Source organism: Podarcis tiliguerta (genome assembly GCF_965153285.1).
Source record: "Podarcis tiliguerta genome assembly, chromosome: 14".
In the NCBI taxonomy this organism is placed as follows: domain Eukaryota; kingdom Metazoa; phylum Chordata; class Lepidosauria; order Squamata; family Lacertidae; genus Podarcis; species Podarcis tiliguerta.
In genome coordinates this window covers 34,518,925-34,533,576 of record NC_139547.1, presented here as the reverse complement: position 1 = coordinate 34,533,576, position 14,652 = coordinate 34,518,925, and the positions used below count along the sequence as shown (strand labels likewise).

Here is a 14,652-nt window from a genome sequence, read left to right as displayed (position 1 = left end):
AGAGGGCTTTGGACCTGACAGCCTTTCAGACAGAGAGCTGTCCTCTAACAGCACTCCAAGCTGAGGGCCATCTTCTGTAAACTAAGACACACTGTCACCCACCTTGCAATCTAAAATTTGACACCAGGTAAACCACAAAGGAAGGGGGAGGTGCTGGGTTGAGGAGGGAAGGAATATTTATTTATTACTACATTTATATCCCAACTTTTCTCCAAGTAGCTCAGTGATTTGAACCCTGCTCTCCCAGCAACAGCATTTTAACCACTACACCACATTTTGATTATCCCAGCTACATGTTGCTTAGGGTTGGGTGCAGGCTCCATTGCAATCATGCATCTAAGGCAGCAATCCTGACGTAAGGTCGCATCCACATCAGACATTTAAATCACACGGCTTCACCCAAAGACTTGGGAACTGTAGTTTACCCCTCACAAAGCTACACTTCCCAGAACCTTTAACAAACTACATTTCTTGGGATTCCAGGGATTGATGTTAGCTCCAAATGATTGCTAAAAAGCGGGTTTTTGAGTGGAAAGCTCCCGAGCCCAAAAAAAGGTGCTCAGACACGGAGCTTTGGACCGTGTCTGGAAAGGTAAGTGTGGATAAGCTGCTAGTTTCACTAAATTCAGTGGAGCTTTACTCCCAGGTAAGTGGGGCTAGGATTGCACCTGTAGGCCATCACATCATTTCCACTCTACCTTATTCCAGTCCTCTAATGGTATTTCATTGGGATAGACAAGCAGTTTCCACCCGCTGCTTTGCACAGGTTGCTGCTCTGTGTGATGATTTTGCATTTGACCCTGGGACTTGCTTGCCTATTCGTTTCCTCAGCTGTGTTTACATGAAGCAGGTGGGGATATGAATCTGTGAGCAAGGGACAGCACATCACAAATCACTGGCCTAGCTCCTTTGTCTTCCCATTGAACCCACCCAACCACACCCAGCACCTGCTGCCTGAGGACAACACCCCACTGTCTAATGTTAGGGTGGGCCCTGAAATCTGTCAGCATCCCCACCTGCAGAGCAAAGGTGGAAAAAGTAGATAGAGAGAAGGTTGTTTTCCTTTAGTTGTCATAACACTAGAAACTGGGGCCATCCAATGAAGCTGAATGTTGGAAGATTGTCAGGATAGACAAAATACTTCTTCATGCAGTGCATAGTTAAGGCACCAAGCAAAAAGTTTGCTCTATAACCAGACCTTTGGCCTTCAACTATTTGGGGCCTTTTAGAAAGAGTGGGATGTTTTAAATGCACACCCCCCACCCTTCGCCCACCCTTGGTTTTAATATATCTGTTATGTACTGAGTTGAATAGGATTCAGAATGCAGCAGTCTGATTGGTCCTAGAACAATAGGATTCAGAATGCAGCAGTCTGATTGGTCCACAGGAGCCACCCAATCCAGCACCAGGTGGAAGTGTATCCACAACCTGATTGGCCTATAAGAGAATCCCTTAATTAGCCAATCACATGGGGCCCATTGTGTAAATAATGTATATAAAGCAGACATTCTGGGGGAACTTCCATTCCTCCTCACCACTATGAGCTGAATAAAGAGCATGAAATCCACTCTCGACTCCGAGTATATTTCAATATCTATGTGGGTTTCTTGGTTTGTTGGCTGTAAGTCACTTTGGAGAGTCTTGGGCAAGATAAAGCAATGAACAAATTTAATAAATAATAATAATAATTAAACTTTGGACTCGCTCCTACAGGAGGCAGTGATGGTGACCAACGTGGATGACTTTAAAAGAGGATTGGACAAATTCATGGAGGACAAGGCTATCAATGAGCATTAGCCAATATGGCTATGCTCTGCCTCCTGGTCAGAAGAAAAAGACCCAGTTGCTGGAAACCACAGGAGGGGAGAGTGCTATTGTGCTCCTGCCCTGCTTGTGGGCTTCCTGCGGGCATCCGGTGGGCCACTGTGTGTACAGGATGCTGGACTAGATCTAGGACTCTCTTCTTAGGTGCACTGACTTAAGAACATAAGAGGGTTGTAGACAGGCTGGGACCACCACATCTCTAAATTGATGTTTTGCATTATCTAGGGTTTTGTTTTGTGAGTGGGGTGGAAATTTGCTTTATAGATGGACAGCCTCCATTTAATGAATGAGAGCTTGGTTCAGGAACAATTCGAAGCAGGGCATATCAACAACCGCTGCCACCAACTGTCCTATCCAGTGTAGAGTTCCTCTTGCTCAGAGTGGATTTTTCAGGAGACTTTGGTTTAAGTGATCGGGGGGGGGGGGGGCGCTTGTCATTATGATAGCGAGCAGAACAAGGTGCTCAAAGTGGGAGGGAAGAAATTTAAAGTGTTCTTCAAAAAAATATACTCTTAACAGCACAAGCATACATGTTTACTCAGAGATAAATCCACTCCAAGTTCAATGAGGCTTATTCCCAGTGTACAGGACTGCAATCCTAGTTACTTATTTGTCTTTTAAAGTGTCCTGCTATATCCACAATAATAGTAGCTAAATGGGAAAGTATCTTCTCACAGGAAACCCCAGTGTTTCTACATGTGTTATTGATTCTAGGTATGCCTCGTGGTTGGAAGGAGAAAAGCCAAGGGAGCAGGGGCTCATCCAGAGAGACACCAGGCAGCCTCCTCTGTGGATGGGTCTTTCTGCTGTCTGAATCAGGAACCTCAGGGTTCTAGCAAATAATGAAAATAGCAGATCTAGTAAGCCTGGTATCTGCCCACCTTTGATTTAGAAGACGTTTCACTTTGTGCTTGCCAGTCTTTTCACTGCCAGCTTCACTTCCTGGTTCCGTAAGCTGTATATAATGGGGTTTAGCATGGGGGTTACGATACAATACAGGGCTGAGACCAGTGTGTCCACATCTAAGGAATAGCCTGCACTGGGCCGGTTGTAATTAAAGAGAGCAGTCCCAAAGAACATAATGACCACTGCAAGATGAGACGTGCATGTAGAGAAAGCCTTCCTCCTGCCCTCTGTGGAACGGATCTGGAGGATGGCTAAAGCAATGAAGACGTAGGAGATGATGATGAAGAAGCAAGGGCTAACCCCAATGAACATGCTGGCTGTGTGGAGCACAATATTATTCAGGGCTGTATCTGTGCAGGACAACTCCAAAAGCGGTGGGACGTCACACATAAAATGGCGGATCTCCCTCGGCCCACAGAATGACAGGGTGGATGTCAAGAGAGTGTGTACAAGGGAGTTCAGGAAGCCCCCTGTCCACGACCCAGCCACCATTTGAAAGCAGACTTTCCTATTCATGATGACCGTGTAGAGCAGCGGGTGACAAATGGCTACGTATCGGTCATAAGCCATGGCCGCTAGGAGGATGCACTCTGATCCAACACAAGAAATGAGGGAGAAGATTTGGACCATGCATCCAGCGTAGGAGATGGTCTTGGACTCTCGGAGGAAGTTTGCCAGCATTTGGGGGACGGTGGCGGTCATGTAGCAAAGATCAATGAAGGACAGGTGGCCAAGGAGGAAGTACATGGGTGTGTGGAGACGGCTGTTGGCCATGACAACCAGAATGATGAGGAGATTCCCCGTCAAGGTCACCGTGTAAACGATGGAGAAGGCCAAGAAGAAAAATATTTGCAATTCGGGATGGTTTGAGAATCCCAGGAGGACGAATTCATGGATGGAGGTTTGATTTCGGAGGTTTCCTACACATCGGGAAGAAGAAAGAGTATGAATGAAGCTTTGGAAACCCCTTAAAAATAATCCGTCAGTGGTTCTTGACTCCAGTCTGCCTGGCACATAAAGGTAAAGGGGACCCCTGACCATTAGGCCCAGTCGTGACCGACTCTGGGGTTGCGGCGCTCATCTCGCTTTATTGGCCGAGGGAGCCGGCGTACAGCTTCTGGGTCATGTGGCCAGCATGACGAAGCCACTTCTGGCGAACCAGAGCAGCGCACAGAAACCTTCCCGCCAGAGCGGTACCTGTTTATCTACTTGCACTTTGACGTGCTTTTGAACTGCTACGTTGGCAGGAACAGGGACCGAGCAACTGGAGCTCACCCCGTCACAGGGATTCGAACCGCCGACCTTCTGATCAGCAAGTCCTAGGCTCTGTGGTTTAACCCACAGAACCTGGCACATATGTTGGATAATTTATGCCCTCTTGTCTGCCCCCCCATACATGCCATTATTATCATCACCCTCCAAGATATGGAGAGAGAATTACTTCATTTTTACCTATTCATTATATCTTTTTCACAAAAGTTACAAAAAAATAAATAAGCAAGACCTATTAACAGAGTAAAAAGGGCAACATGTGTGGGAAAGGTGGTAGTTTTGAAGAAATCCAGCAAAAAAGATTTACAGAAACAGACTTCTGTTTAGCCTTCTGTGGTCACAACACACATTCCAGTAAACTATGAAATCCATCCATTTATCTGCAACATTCATCTATTCATTGCTTCTGGTGGGTCATTTCAATCAAATCTCTATTTTGTCGCCTTTTCATGAACCATGTATATATGATATGCGGTGCGAAGTTATATGGGGACATAAGCAAATAAAAAGTTTTCTTGGGAAATGGCGCAAACCTGATTTTCTGGTTTTTCAGATCACAGGCATGCTGAACTACTAAGACATACTCAGCAGCCAAGTTTTGTTAACTCCACCAACTTTATCTAGGGAAATTCTAGAAAGCATTGTGGAAAAGGAGGAAAAGAATGAAGATTGAGGATTTCTAATAGCAGAATGCTCAGGTTTAAATACTTCCAAGCCAATGTTGCTCTTATTCTATATAAAATTTATTTAAGATATTTATACACCATTTAATTATTCACATTTCTAAGCAGTGGACTTAAAGAAAATGAGACAAGAAAACCATGAAAATCTATCATAAAACCCCAATGATACCTTAAAATGTCATATGGAGCAAGAAAGCGGGCTGGGGGTTCATCAGAAAAGATTGCAAAGCAGCTTGCAAGGGAAACAGAACAACAAAAGTAAGTGATAAAATTTATAAAGCAATAGCTGCGTTGAAATCCATAGAACAGGGTTCCACTCCCTCCATGCCACATGGATGCTATACACATTCACACACCAAACAAACTACACCTACATTTACACACACAAACACGCCGTCCCTCACTCTCAACAATTCCTGGTCCCAACAGCCCCCTAGACACAGATTCAAAAGGAGCAGCCTAAGACCAGGAGACTAAAACCAAATCTAACTTGTAAATCTCTCTCTCTCTCTCTCTCTCTCTCTCTCTCTTTCTCTCTCTCTCTCTCTCTCTCTCTCTCTCTCTCTCTCTGTCTCTCTCTCTCTCTCTCTCTGTCTGTCTTGAGGATGCATACCCTGCCATTCAGTTGAAAGGAGCTCAAGGCAGCTTTTGGGAAGTCTGTGGCAAAAAGGACAGAGGCATACAAGTAAAAATCTATCAACTGAAAATCAAACAATGTTACTTCAACAGTTCTGGATCCAAATGAAGAATGTCAAGGAAAGAGCTGCAGCAAATGGAACCCTTTGTTTTAAATTCCGTTTCTGCCTTCAGCTGGTCTCTGAGCGGTGTTTTGCTGATTTGTGATGCTATCCATTTTACTTTAAGGGCTTGCTCACATTTCCACTTGTCTCATGCCTAGAAAGCATGAGTCCAAGTGGTTTTCTGCTTGCCCCGTACTTCCTTGGCATGGCTCTGAGCGGTTTTGCCTTTGCCCTGCTGCTTTCCCACTGAAAACAGACTCTTTAGCACTAAACCAGAACAAACAGCAGTTGGGGAAACCGGGGGAAAGTGGTGGAGCAAAGGGAGGTTTGGATGAGCCCTAAATCAGAACCTTTTGCCTGCCAGGTGCTGCTGGACTACAACTCCCCTCATCCCTGGCAACTGACCCTGCTGTCTGGGGTGATGGGAATTGGAGTCCAGCCACATCAGGAAGGCCACAGGTCCCCTGCCTCTTCTTCCCCATCCTCCTCCTCCTCCTCCTTCTCTACAGGAGCTATTAAGGGCACCTCCTGCATAGCTGTTCATATCAAACTAGCAGTCTCTTTTATACTGAGACATTGTTCCTGGTGCGGATGGGCAAATCTGTCAATTTCAGTTTCACCAATTTCTAATTTCCCCACTCTTAAGACCAGCTCTCCATATATTTCAACAGTGCAGAACTGGGCCAGGTGCTTTTGTAAGAGATCAATCTTTTGGTGTGGCAGCACTCATACTTTGGAACTTTGTTGACATCCGGCAGGTGCCTTCACTGTACTCTTTTCAGCATCTGCTATAAACATCTTTCTTTAGGCCAGCCTATTCATTCATGTAGAATGTGGACATGAGCTCATGGGCTTTAGCTTAGCATTGATTTTAATTTTAAAAAATGTTTTAAACAGCTGTTTTTTCTGTTCTCTTTCTTTATTGATGATTTCCTTGTTTTATTCTTTTAGTAAACTGCTTTAAGTTTTTTTAAAGTAAGCTGCATATAAATTTCTTTTCTTTTCCAAGAAATGTCTTTTCTTTTCCAATATTCACATTTTCGTGTGCAATTTTGCCTCATATGTAGACATCTCTGCAAAGCAAATTTCCCCCAAATGCATTTGGGTGTGTTATTTGCACTAATGCACGCATTTTAATGCACATTTTAGCCTAGTCTATGCATTTTTGTACATATTATGAACTACATACAAACTGAACCTAATTTCTCCCTTTGTTCCTCATTACAGCTTCCACTTATACCATCTAAACACCTACCATTGAAGCCAGGAGCCATGATGGCTGCTGCAGAAGGCTGCCTCACTGGAACAGAATTGTGAAGCAAAGGGATTCCCTCAAAGACCTGTGGGCATGAAAGAAGAAAACAGAGGTGCTGCAGGGCATTTGAGAATCTGTTGCATGTATCTGTTGAAAAAGATCAGTGTTTTTATAATGCGGCACAGCTACAATCAGTGATGATGTTCCCTCACAATTAAGAACCAGCCCTTGTCTTTTCCCCCAGAATCTTTCCACATTTGTTTTAATGCCGAATCTTCCTTTCTGAACCATCAGAGCTGGGTTAGCTAGAAAAACATCTACCCTGATTTTAACAAGGGGTGGGGGGAGAAGAGGTGCTTACCTTGCTGGGAGCCAAGGTCTGTAGAAATGTGCTTACTTGGGTTGGCATTTTAAAATGCTTCTGTGCCTCTGAGGATATGTATTCACCAAAGGCTCTCAGATCCAGCAATCCACACCGTGGGGGTTCTGTTGCCACAGATAATGAAAAGGGAATAATTAACATAAGAAAATACTAAGAGCCTGCTGGATAAGGACAGTGGCCCATCTAGGACATCATCCTGTCCTCACAGTGGCCGACCAGGTGAGATAAATCTAGCTTAATAGATGATGAGAATAGGGGTTGTCAACCTGGTCCCTACCACCCACTAGTGGGTGTTTCAGGATTCTAGGTGGGCGGTAGGGGGTGCTACGGCACAAGCTGAAACCTCCTTACATCGAGCACTGATAGGGAGTAAGGAAATCTTACCATGAAGAAAGATGCATTAGTGGGTGGTAAGTATAAAAAGGTTGACTACCCCTGGTCTGGGACACAGGTGGCGCTGTGGGTTAAACCACAGAGCCTAGGACTTGCCGATCAGAAGGTCAGCGGTTTGAATACCTGCGACGGGGTGAGCTCCCGTTGCTCAGTCCCTGCTCCTGCCAACCTAGCAATTTGAAAGCACACCAGCGCAAGTAGATAAATAGGTACCGCTCCAGCAGGAAGGTAAACAGCGTTTCCCTGAGCTGCTCTGGTTCGCCAGAAGCGGCTTAGTCATGCTGGTCACATGACCCGGAAGCTGTACGCCGGCTCCCTTGGCCAGTAAAGTGAGATGAGCGCCGCAACCCCAGAGTCGGCCACAACTGGACCTAATGGTCAGGGGTCCCTTTACCTTTACCTTACCCCTGGTCTACATTGACAATGGCTGTCCAAGCTTTAAGGCAAGGGCCTCTCCAAGCTGCATTTGGAGATGCTGAGACTTGATCTCGGGACCTTCTGCATGCAGAGCACATGCTCTGCCACCGAGACAGGCTCCTTCCTCAAGCATTTCTAGGGGTCTACCCTAAACAACCCTGTTTGTGATGTACCCTCCAACATTTATCTGGTGAAACGGGGATATCCTAAGGAAAAGCAGGACATTCTGGGATCAAATCAGAAACCGGGACGGCTTCTGCAAATCCTGGACTGTCCCTGGAAAATTGGAGAGTCTGTGAGTGACGCTAGGGTGGTCACAGAAGTGTCACTAGGGAACCAAACAGTGCATATTTGCACAATCTAAACGGAGACACAATGCATCTCACCCTAGTGGGGAAGATGGTGAGCAGATGACTTGTGTTGTTGGGGTCTGCTAATCAGGCCCAAGTTGCCTTGGTCATTGAAAAGCCAATAAATGCTATAGACAGAGGAGGTTCCCATAATCACTCGTTTATTCAGCTGAGTAAAACAGAGCAGGCGAGCCACACTCACCAGTGTGATGGTGAAGCCTCTCCAAATAGCCTTTGTTCATACTTTTTATAGGCACCCCCCTCCCTTTCCCCCTATCAAAGTTCATTGCGCTGATCAAAACACCCTACTCTCAAGGTCTTGAAGGGGAGAGTTGCCTGGCAGAGGGAGGTTTTGCTGAAAATCGCCTAGCAACTTCATCTGGTCTTCACATATTTGTGGCTCACCCTCCTAAATTCTAAAGCAGGCAGTTTTTTTTACAGAAGCAAAATGGCATCAGTTAGGCTAACCAAAAAAACAGGACAAGGCCTCTGTGACTTTTCCTGAGACCCCACAGCGTGCCTCCTCACTCTGCTCTGCTGGTGCTCACTGGGTGTGGGCAACTTTGAGGCCCCTTTTTCCTCTCCTTCCTTGAGATTATTTATCTTTAAACTGCTCTTGGGCCAGGCAGCCCTTCAAAGAGAGAAACCATCAGATGGAGAGAGTTGTCCTCTGTACAGTAAGACACACTGCCACACTGGCAGGTTCATGTGGATGTAGGCCAGGGCTGGCCCACCATGTGGTGAGGTGATGCCGTGGGGAGCAGTTGGGAGACGTGTTCTGTGCTGCTCAGTTTGTATTTATGCCTGAATAAAACTGTATATCTTAAAGACACCACTGTCTCCGCTGAGCCTCATTCCAAGGGAACCGAACCCTGGGCAAGTGTTGGTATCCAGTGAATACAATTGGCACTGTTGCTTTCAGTCCACAGAAAATATATTCTTGATTATGTTGTCCCCTATTTGCAGTGTGTTTCCTTTGCATGGAAACGAATGGGGTGAAATAACATAACGATGGTGCCATTTGTGGAATTATGTAAATTACATTGTGTGATTTTGCCACAGTGGACAGTGATTGTGGGGGTTTTTCTGGAAGATAATCTGCAGCAGAATGGAAACAGTGCTCGCTTTCAAATCTCCACTCAGCCATTAAACTCACTGGGTGATATTGGGGTCAGTCGCTCGCTCTCAGCCTAACTTACCTCACAGGTTCGGGTAGGTAGCCGTATTGGTCTGACGCAGTCGAAATAAATTTAAAAAAATTAAAAATTGTCCAGCTTATATCCAGAACAAACTTAGTTGGTCTCTAAGGTGCTACTGGACAATTTATTTTTTTTAAAAAAATTATTTCTACCTCACACGGTTGATGTTAGGATAAAATGGGGGGTGGGAGGAGGACTATGTACGCCACCTTGAGCTCCTTGGTGGGATATACCAATGTTATAAATAAATGCATGTGAAATACTGGGTGGAGCGGAAAACAATGGCTTCTTACATCCCTAGCAGCAGCCATTGTTTTAAGAAATACCTTGACTAAAATTTGGATAATGGACAGATGTAAATGCCTCAGGGGTCAGATCCAGCTGCTGGGCCTCTGCCCAGAGAATGCACACTAGGAGAACAGCAGGCTCATAAGAGATGCAAACGACTTAACTTCTTGCAGTGTTTATTTTTTAACCTGTTCCCGGAGGAACTGTCCCTCAGCTACTGCTATGTAAAGCATAATGTGGGGTATCATTAAAAGTTAGCTGTAGTTTTTTTCTAGTAAAGGACCTGTTTAACTTTCAGATGTGGTGCCTGGGGCCTTATTATTGTCTCCCAGCTTTCTTTAAAATGCTTCAGGGGGGAATTCCTTATTAAGATACGTTTGAGACTGATTTTCTAGTCTCAAAACCAAAATAACTATATACATGGGAGACTTTGCTTTGTTTTTGTTTTAGTGTCAAGAAAAGCAACATTATGTCTTCTAAACATACATTTTTCCCTCTGTGTTCTGAATAGCTGGCGGGGTGGGGGGGGGAGAGAATCACACATGCACACTTTAGCGGGGCTTGTTTCATATTGTCACAAAGGTTGCACCACCCCTAACATCTACTGAGTGGTAGCAAGATTCCAGGGGGTTCTTCATGCTTCCATTAGGAATCAAAGCACAGCAGAGACTGTCATGTCTTTAAGAAATATGGTTTATTAACACACTTTTACAACTTGAGTGTAGATGCAATGCAGACCTAAACAATGCCTGTTGGGGTCTTGAACCAAGAATCGTAATCAACCATGGCAGAAACCTGAGCATCCAGGTGGAGAGACAACAAGTCAGATCTTAGGGTACTTGAAAATGCAGTTTATTGCAAAAATAGATAGAGTAAGTACATGGGTGGCACATTCAGATGGAAATGGCAATTATTTGGTTAAAACTATAGAGAAGGCAGAAGATATGGAAGAAGCAGGATAGCACACGGTGCCAAAGGAGGGAACAATGCAAATGGAGCCAGATAGACAAGCGAGGAGCCTAATTAGATTGGATAAAAGAGATTAAAAGGTAAGTGATGCCTAGGCTAGGTGTGGATGAAGCTGTCCGTCTGAGGCCACATCTGCACCAGACATTTAGAACACAAACCTCTGTGCCGAAGCCTCTGACTTTCACGTGGATGGAATGCAGCCTACTGTACAAAAGTTAAGAGTCGCATCTGTTGTGGCACTCACTTTTTGCCTCTGGCCCCACCCACACCACTGGCATGTGGTCCTTGGCTTGATTAAATTTACTTAAGTTGTGTTCCATTGTGCACAACAGAACTTGCACTCCACTCATTCCCTTAAAACTGCAGCACCGTGTGTTTTCAGTGTCCCTAAATGCTTAGCTTTGGAGCATGCCGTGGCTAAACAGCTCCCCTTTTGTGCTCATTGGGCGACTTTAGGACAATGGAGACAGAGACCCTGCTGCAGAAATTGTCGTCTTTGGCGATCACTCTAGCTGAGTAAGATTGTCTTCCAAAAACACGGTTTTAACAATGAGTCTGTAAGTGACTATGGAGGCCAATTCTGGATCCACACATCCTTCCACAGTGGGGACATTGGTTTCCGGGCAGGAGTTGATCACGGTGTAGATTTGCCAAGCATGCCTCCCTCTTAGCACGTTTCTCCCTTGCTTCCTGAGCGTGAGTGTTCTTATAGAAATTTCTTATAGAAATTGCAAGAGGTCTTCAATCCCATCACTGCCCCTGCCCCATGCTGGAGAGACAGTTCAAGAAGACGGTGAGTCTCCTTCCCGTCCTAATGAGGGAGCAGTACAGCACCCCACAATATGAATATGATTTTTCCCAGTGCCCTGGTTGAGAGCACAGTCATGTTGACTAGCACCCAAAATGTACCTAGAGAGAAGAGCGACAGATCCTGCATTGCATAATAAAGCCAGAAAGTTAAGCTCAGTTGCATAAGAAGAAAGAAGCACAAAAGCATCAGAACGCGTAGTGGAGAAATCCTCCAATCGCTCCTACGGCCACGGCGGTGTTGTGAGATGCGCATTCACCTGCAAGGAAATGAGACTTTTGGTTATCAAAGGGAAGAGACGGCCGTAATTTAAACTGGGGGTGGGGAACTTTTGGCCCTCCTGTTGTTGCTTAACTACAGCTCCCATCAGCACCGGGAAGCATGGCCAAGGCCAAAGGATGCTTGGAGTTCTAGTTTAGCAAATTCTGGGAAGATTCCCACAAACTATATACCGTATTTTTCGCTCTATAAGACGCACCAGACCACAAGACACACCTAGTTTTTGGAGGAGGAAAACAAGAAAAAAAATATTCTGAATCTCAGGAGCCAGAACAGCAAGAGGGATCGCTGCGCAGTGAAAGCAGCAATCCCTCTTGCTGTTCTGGCTTCTGTGATAGCTGCGCAGCCTGCATTCGCTCCATAAGATGCACACACATTTCCCCTTACTTTTTAGGAGGGAAAAAGTGAGTCTTATAGAGCAAAAAATACAGTAGTCTCAACAATGGGCTCTGTAATTTATAGGTTTCTTACAAACATGGAACGAGTGTTATGTGGCACTTGTAATGATGCCAGTTTTGCAGCTCAAAGCCGTCAAGCGGACACATACAGGGTAAGGCAATCTCACAGATAAACTGTTCCCAAGTTGTTATGGTCTTCATATACTAATAGGAACAGCTTGAACTTTGCCTGGTAGCAAATTGGTAGCCAATGCAGGTCTCTGAAAAAAGACGTACTTTGTGGCATATCCATTGAAATCAATGGATCCGATGGGTCTACTCTGTGGGTGACTCTGTACATTATTTTTAAGATGTGTGATAGGTTGGGAAACAATTTTTATCTATGCACCCACACCAGTTGCCATTATCTTTACCTTCAAGAATCTTCTCCGTTCTCTTTACTCTTCGTGCTTCCTTATGAGGGTCTTCAGAAACTGGGCTGGAGGAGTCTATCAGGGAACCGAGAAAGAGTCATTTGCTTGAAGGCAGAGGATGTGCTTTAGAATGTGGGTCCTCATTCACTCACAAACTTACAAGGCAAACTGTGCATGTTACTCAGTGGGATTTCCCACTCAGCTTGATGGGACTTACAGAGTAATCATCGACACATCTACTCCGAAGTAAGTCTTGTTATCTTCCATAGGGTTTACTCCAAGGTAAGCGAGCATAGGATTGTAGCCTTATCCTTTACCAACAGTGCACTCCAAACCCAAGATCTGCCAAGATGAGAGTTTGGATCTGGCAGTTCTTGGACTTTCCCAGCTTGGGTACCTTACGCCGGTTAAGCCAGAGATACACCAGGGTAAGTCCCTCAGCCAGTGCGACTTAAACCAGAGTAAGTTAAAAAATGGGAGGTTTTCGGAGGGCGTGAACAAAGCTAGACTCGCCTAGTGGCAGAGCTGCATGCTCCAGGAGCGGAGAGCAGGCTCCATCCACAGGGGTGTGGCGCCCGGTTCAGTTGGAGGGTGCATGGTGAGCATCTGGGGGAGCGGCCACGATGGTACCCCCTTCCCCGAAATTTGCCTAATCCTATTGGATTTGTAGCAACTCTACTCAAGCTGCAGCATTCATTTTCTCCATAGATTTTTTTTTAAAAACCCAAATTATGTAATTTGTACTCTAGCACTGGATGAATCAAACAGCAGTGCTCACTCACCGAACATCCAGAAACATCCTCTTTCCCTTTTTTGCCAGTTGAGAATGATGTCCAGCCACCATGGTTTATAGAAATCAGAGAATCCAGCCAGGCCACAAAACAAAACTGAGAGACAGAATGCAAACATGTTAAATGGCAACTATTGTCTTCCATCCATCCTTCCTTCTTTCCATCCATCATAGAACCCAGCAGTCAGTCTCTCACCCAAACACCAAGCAGACTTGGACCAGCTTAACTTCAGCAAAGATGGTAGCCTCACATGTCTTCATGGGGCCCTGCCCTTCTTATTGTGCATTTGTGATGCTTTGTGCTCATGGTGCTATTTGGATGGCCCAACACAATCCTGCCTCCAACCTTATTCATGCCCGCAAAAGTTTTGGGGTGGACATACTGCTTCATTTCCGTTCAGGGCTTATCCTGCATTTTTGTTGTTGAAATCCTTTAACTTGTCATACCACAAATGTTCTGAGAGTTTTTTGGTCCCATTTTTATGCAGTGGTACCTGTTAGGATTGTCCTACTTTCGTGTAAGATCCCGGCAGAGACACATGCCCGACTGGCATGTCCTCTCCCTCCTGGTTGATCGTTCACAAGCTTCAAAAGCTTTCTTCAGCCTGAACAACACAGCGACTGATGCCAAAAGGCATTAGCATGCTTAGAGATCCTGCAGAGTATTGCAGTTCACGTAACAGAACTCAGTAGCACAGCATTTTGGCTAATCTACTTTATTTACATATAATACACTCGGAGCATTCTGACTTAGCTCCTTCCTCTTTCCCATCAGACAACAAAGAAAGAAAGAAAGAAAGAAAGGACAAAGGTCCTACATTCTGGAACACAGTGGAACAAAACATCCTGTCTCCGTCACTTCCCACACTGTGGAATGAAAACATATACCGTCGTGTGACAGACAACAATCTCATGACTGCAAACATGGAGCAAGCATCCTAACGGTCCTTGGTTCTCAAACGCCTTGGTGCTCAAAGAACTTAGAACCCAAACACTGCAAACCTGGAAGTAATTGTTACAGGTTGCGAACTTTCTTCGGAAGCCGAATGTGCTCTGTTTTGAGTGTTATGCTTCCGTTTTGAGAGCCATACTTCAGTTTTGAGTGTTACGCTGAAGTCTGTCTGTTTTTTTGCTATTTATTTTGCGTTTTTGTTTTTGCAGCTCCTTTTGTTTTCTTTTTGTGACTGTGTGGAACCCAGTTCAGCTACTGATTGATTGTGTGACTGCAGTACATTGTTTAGTGCTTTCATTTTGTGGATCAGTGATCTCATTAGATAGTAAAATTC

The 14,652-nt window shown here is 45.0% G+C and overlaps 2 protein-coding genes across 2 annotated transcripts in view; both read right to left on the bottom strand.

Moving 5' to 3' along the window:
* Positions 1 to 2,724: 2,724 nt before the first annotated feature.
* Positions 2,725 to 8,730, bottom strand: LOC310664764 (olfactory receptor 5V1-like; the record flags this gene model as incomplete). Its single annotated transcript, XM_083414313.1, has 4 exons — positions 8,691 to 8,730; positions 7,042 to 7,166; positions 6,681 to 6,765; positions 2,725 to 3,650 (listed from the first exon to the last, which is right to left on the bottom strand). Exons 2-4 carry the CDS (start codon positions 7,087 to 7,089, stop codon positions 2,725 to 2,727), a joined length of 1,059 nt encoding a protein of 352 aa, XP_083270439.1. The 5' UTR covers positions 7,090 to 7,166; positions 8,691 to 8,730.
* Positions 8,731 to 10,384: 1,654 nt separating this feature from the next.
* LOC310664724 (UPF0764 protein C16orf89 homolog) overlaps positions 10,385 to 14,652 on the bottom strand; it is a 17,716-nt gene continuing 13,448 nt past the window's right edge. Inside the window, exons 7-9 of the mRNA XM_083414262.1 lie at positions 13,359 to 13,463; positions 12,577 to 12,651; positions 10,385 to 11,745 (exon numbers count right to left, since the gene is read on the bottom strand). Coding sequence (XP_083270388.1) covers positions 11,675 to 11,745; positions 12,577 to 12,651; positions 13,359 to 13,463 — 251 coding nt within the window. The 3' untranslated portion in view covers positions 10,385 to 11,674. The remainder of the gene's footprint in view (positions 11,746 to 12,576; positions 12,652 to 13,358; positions 13,464 to 14,652) is intronic.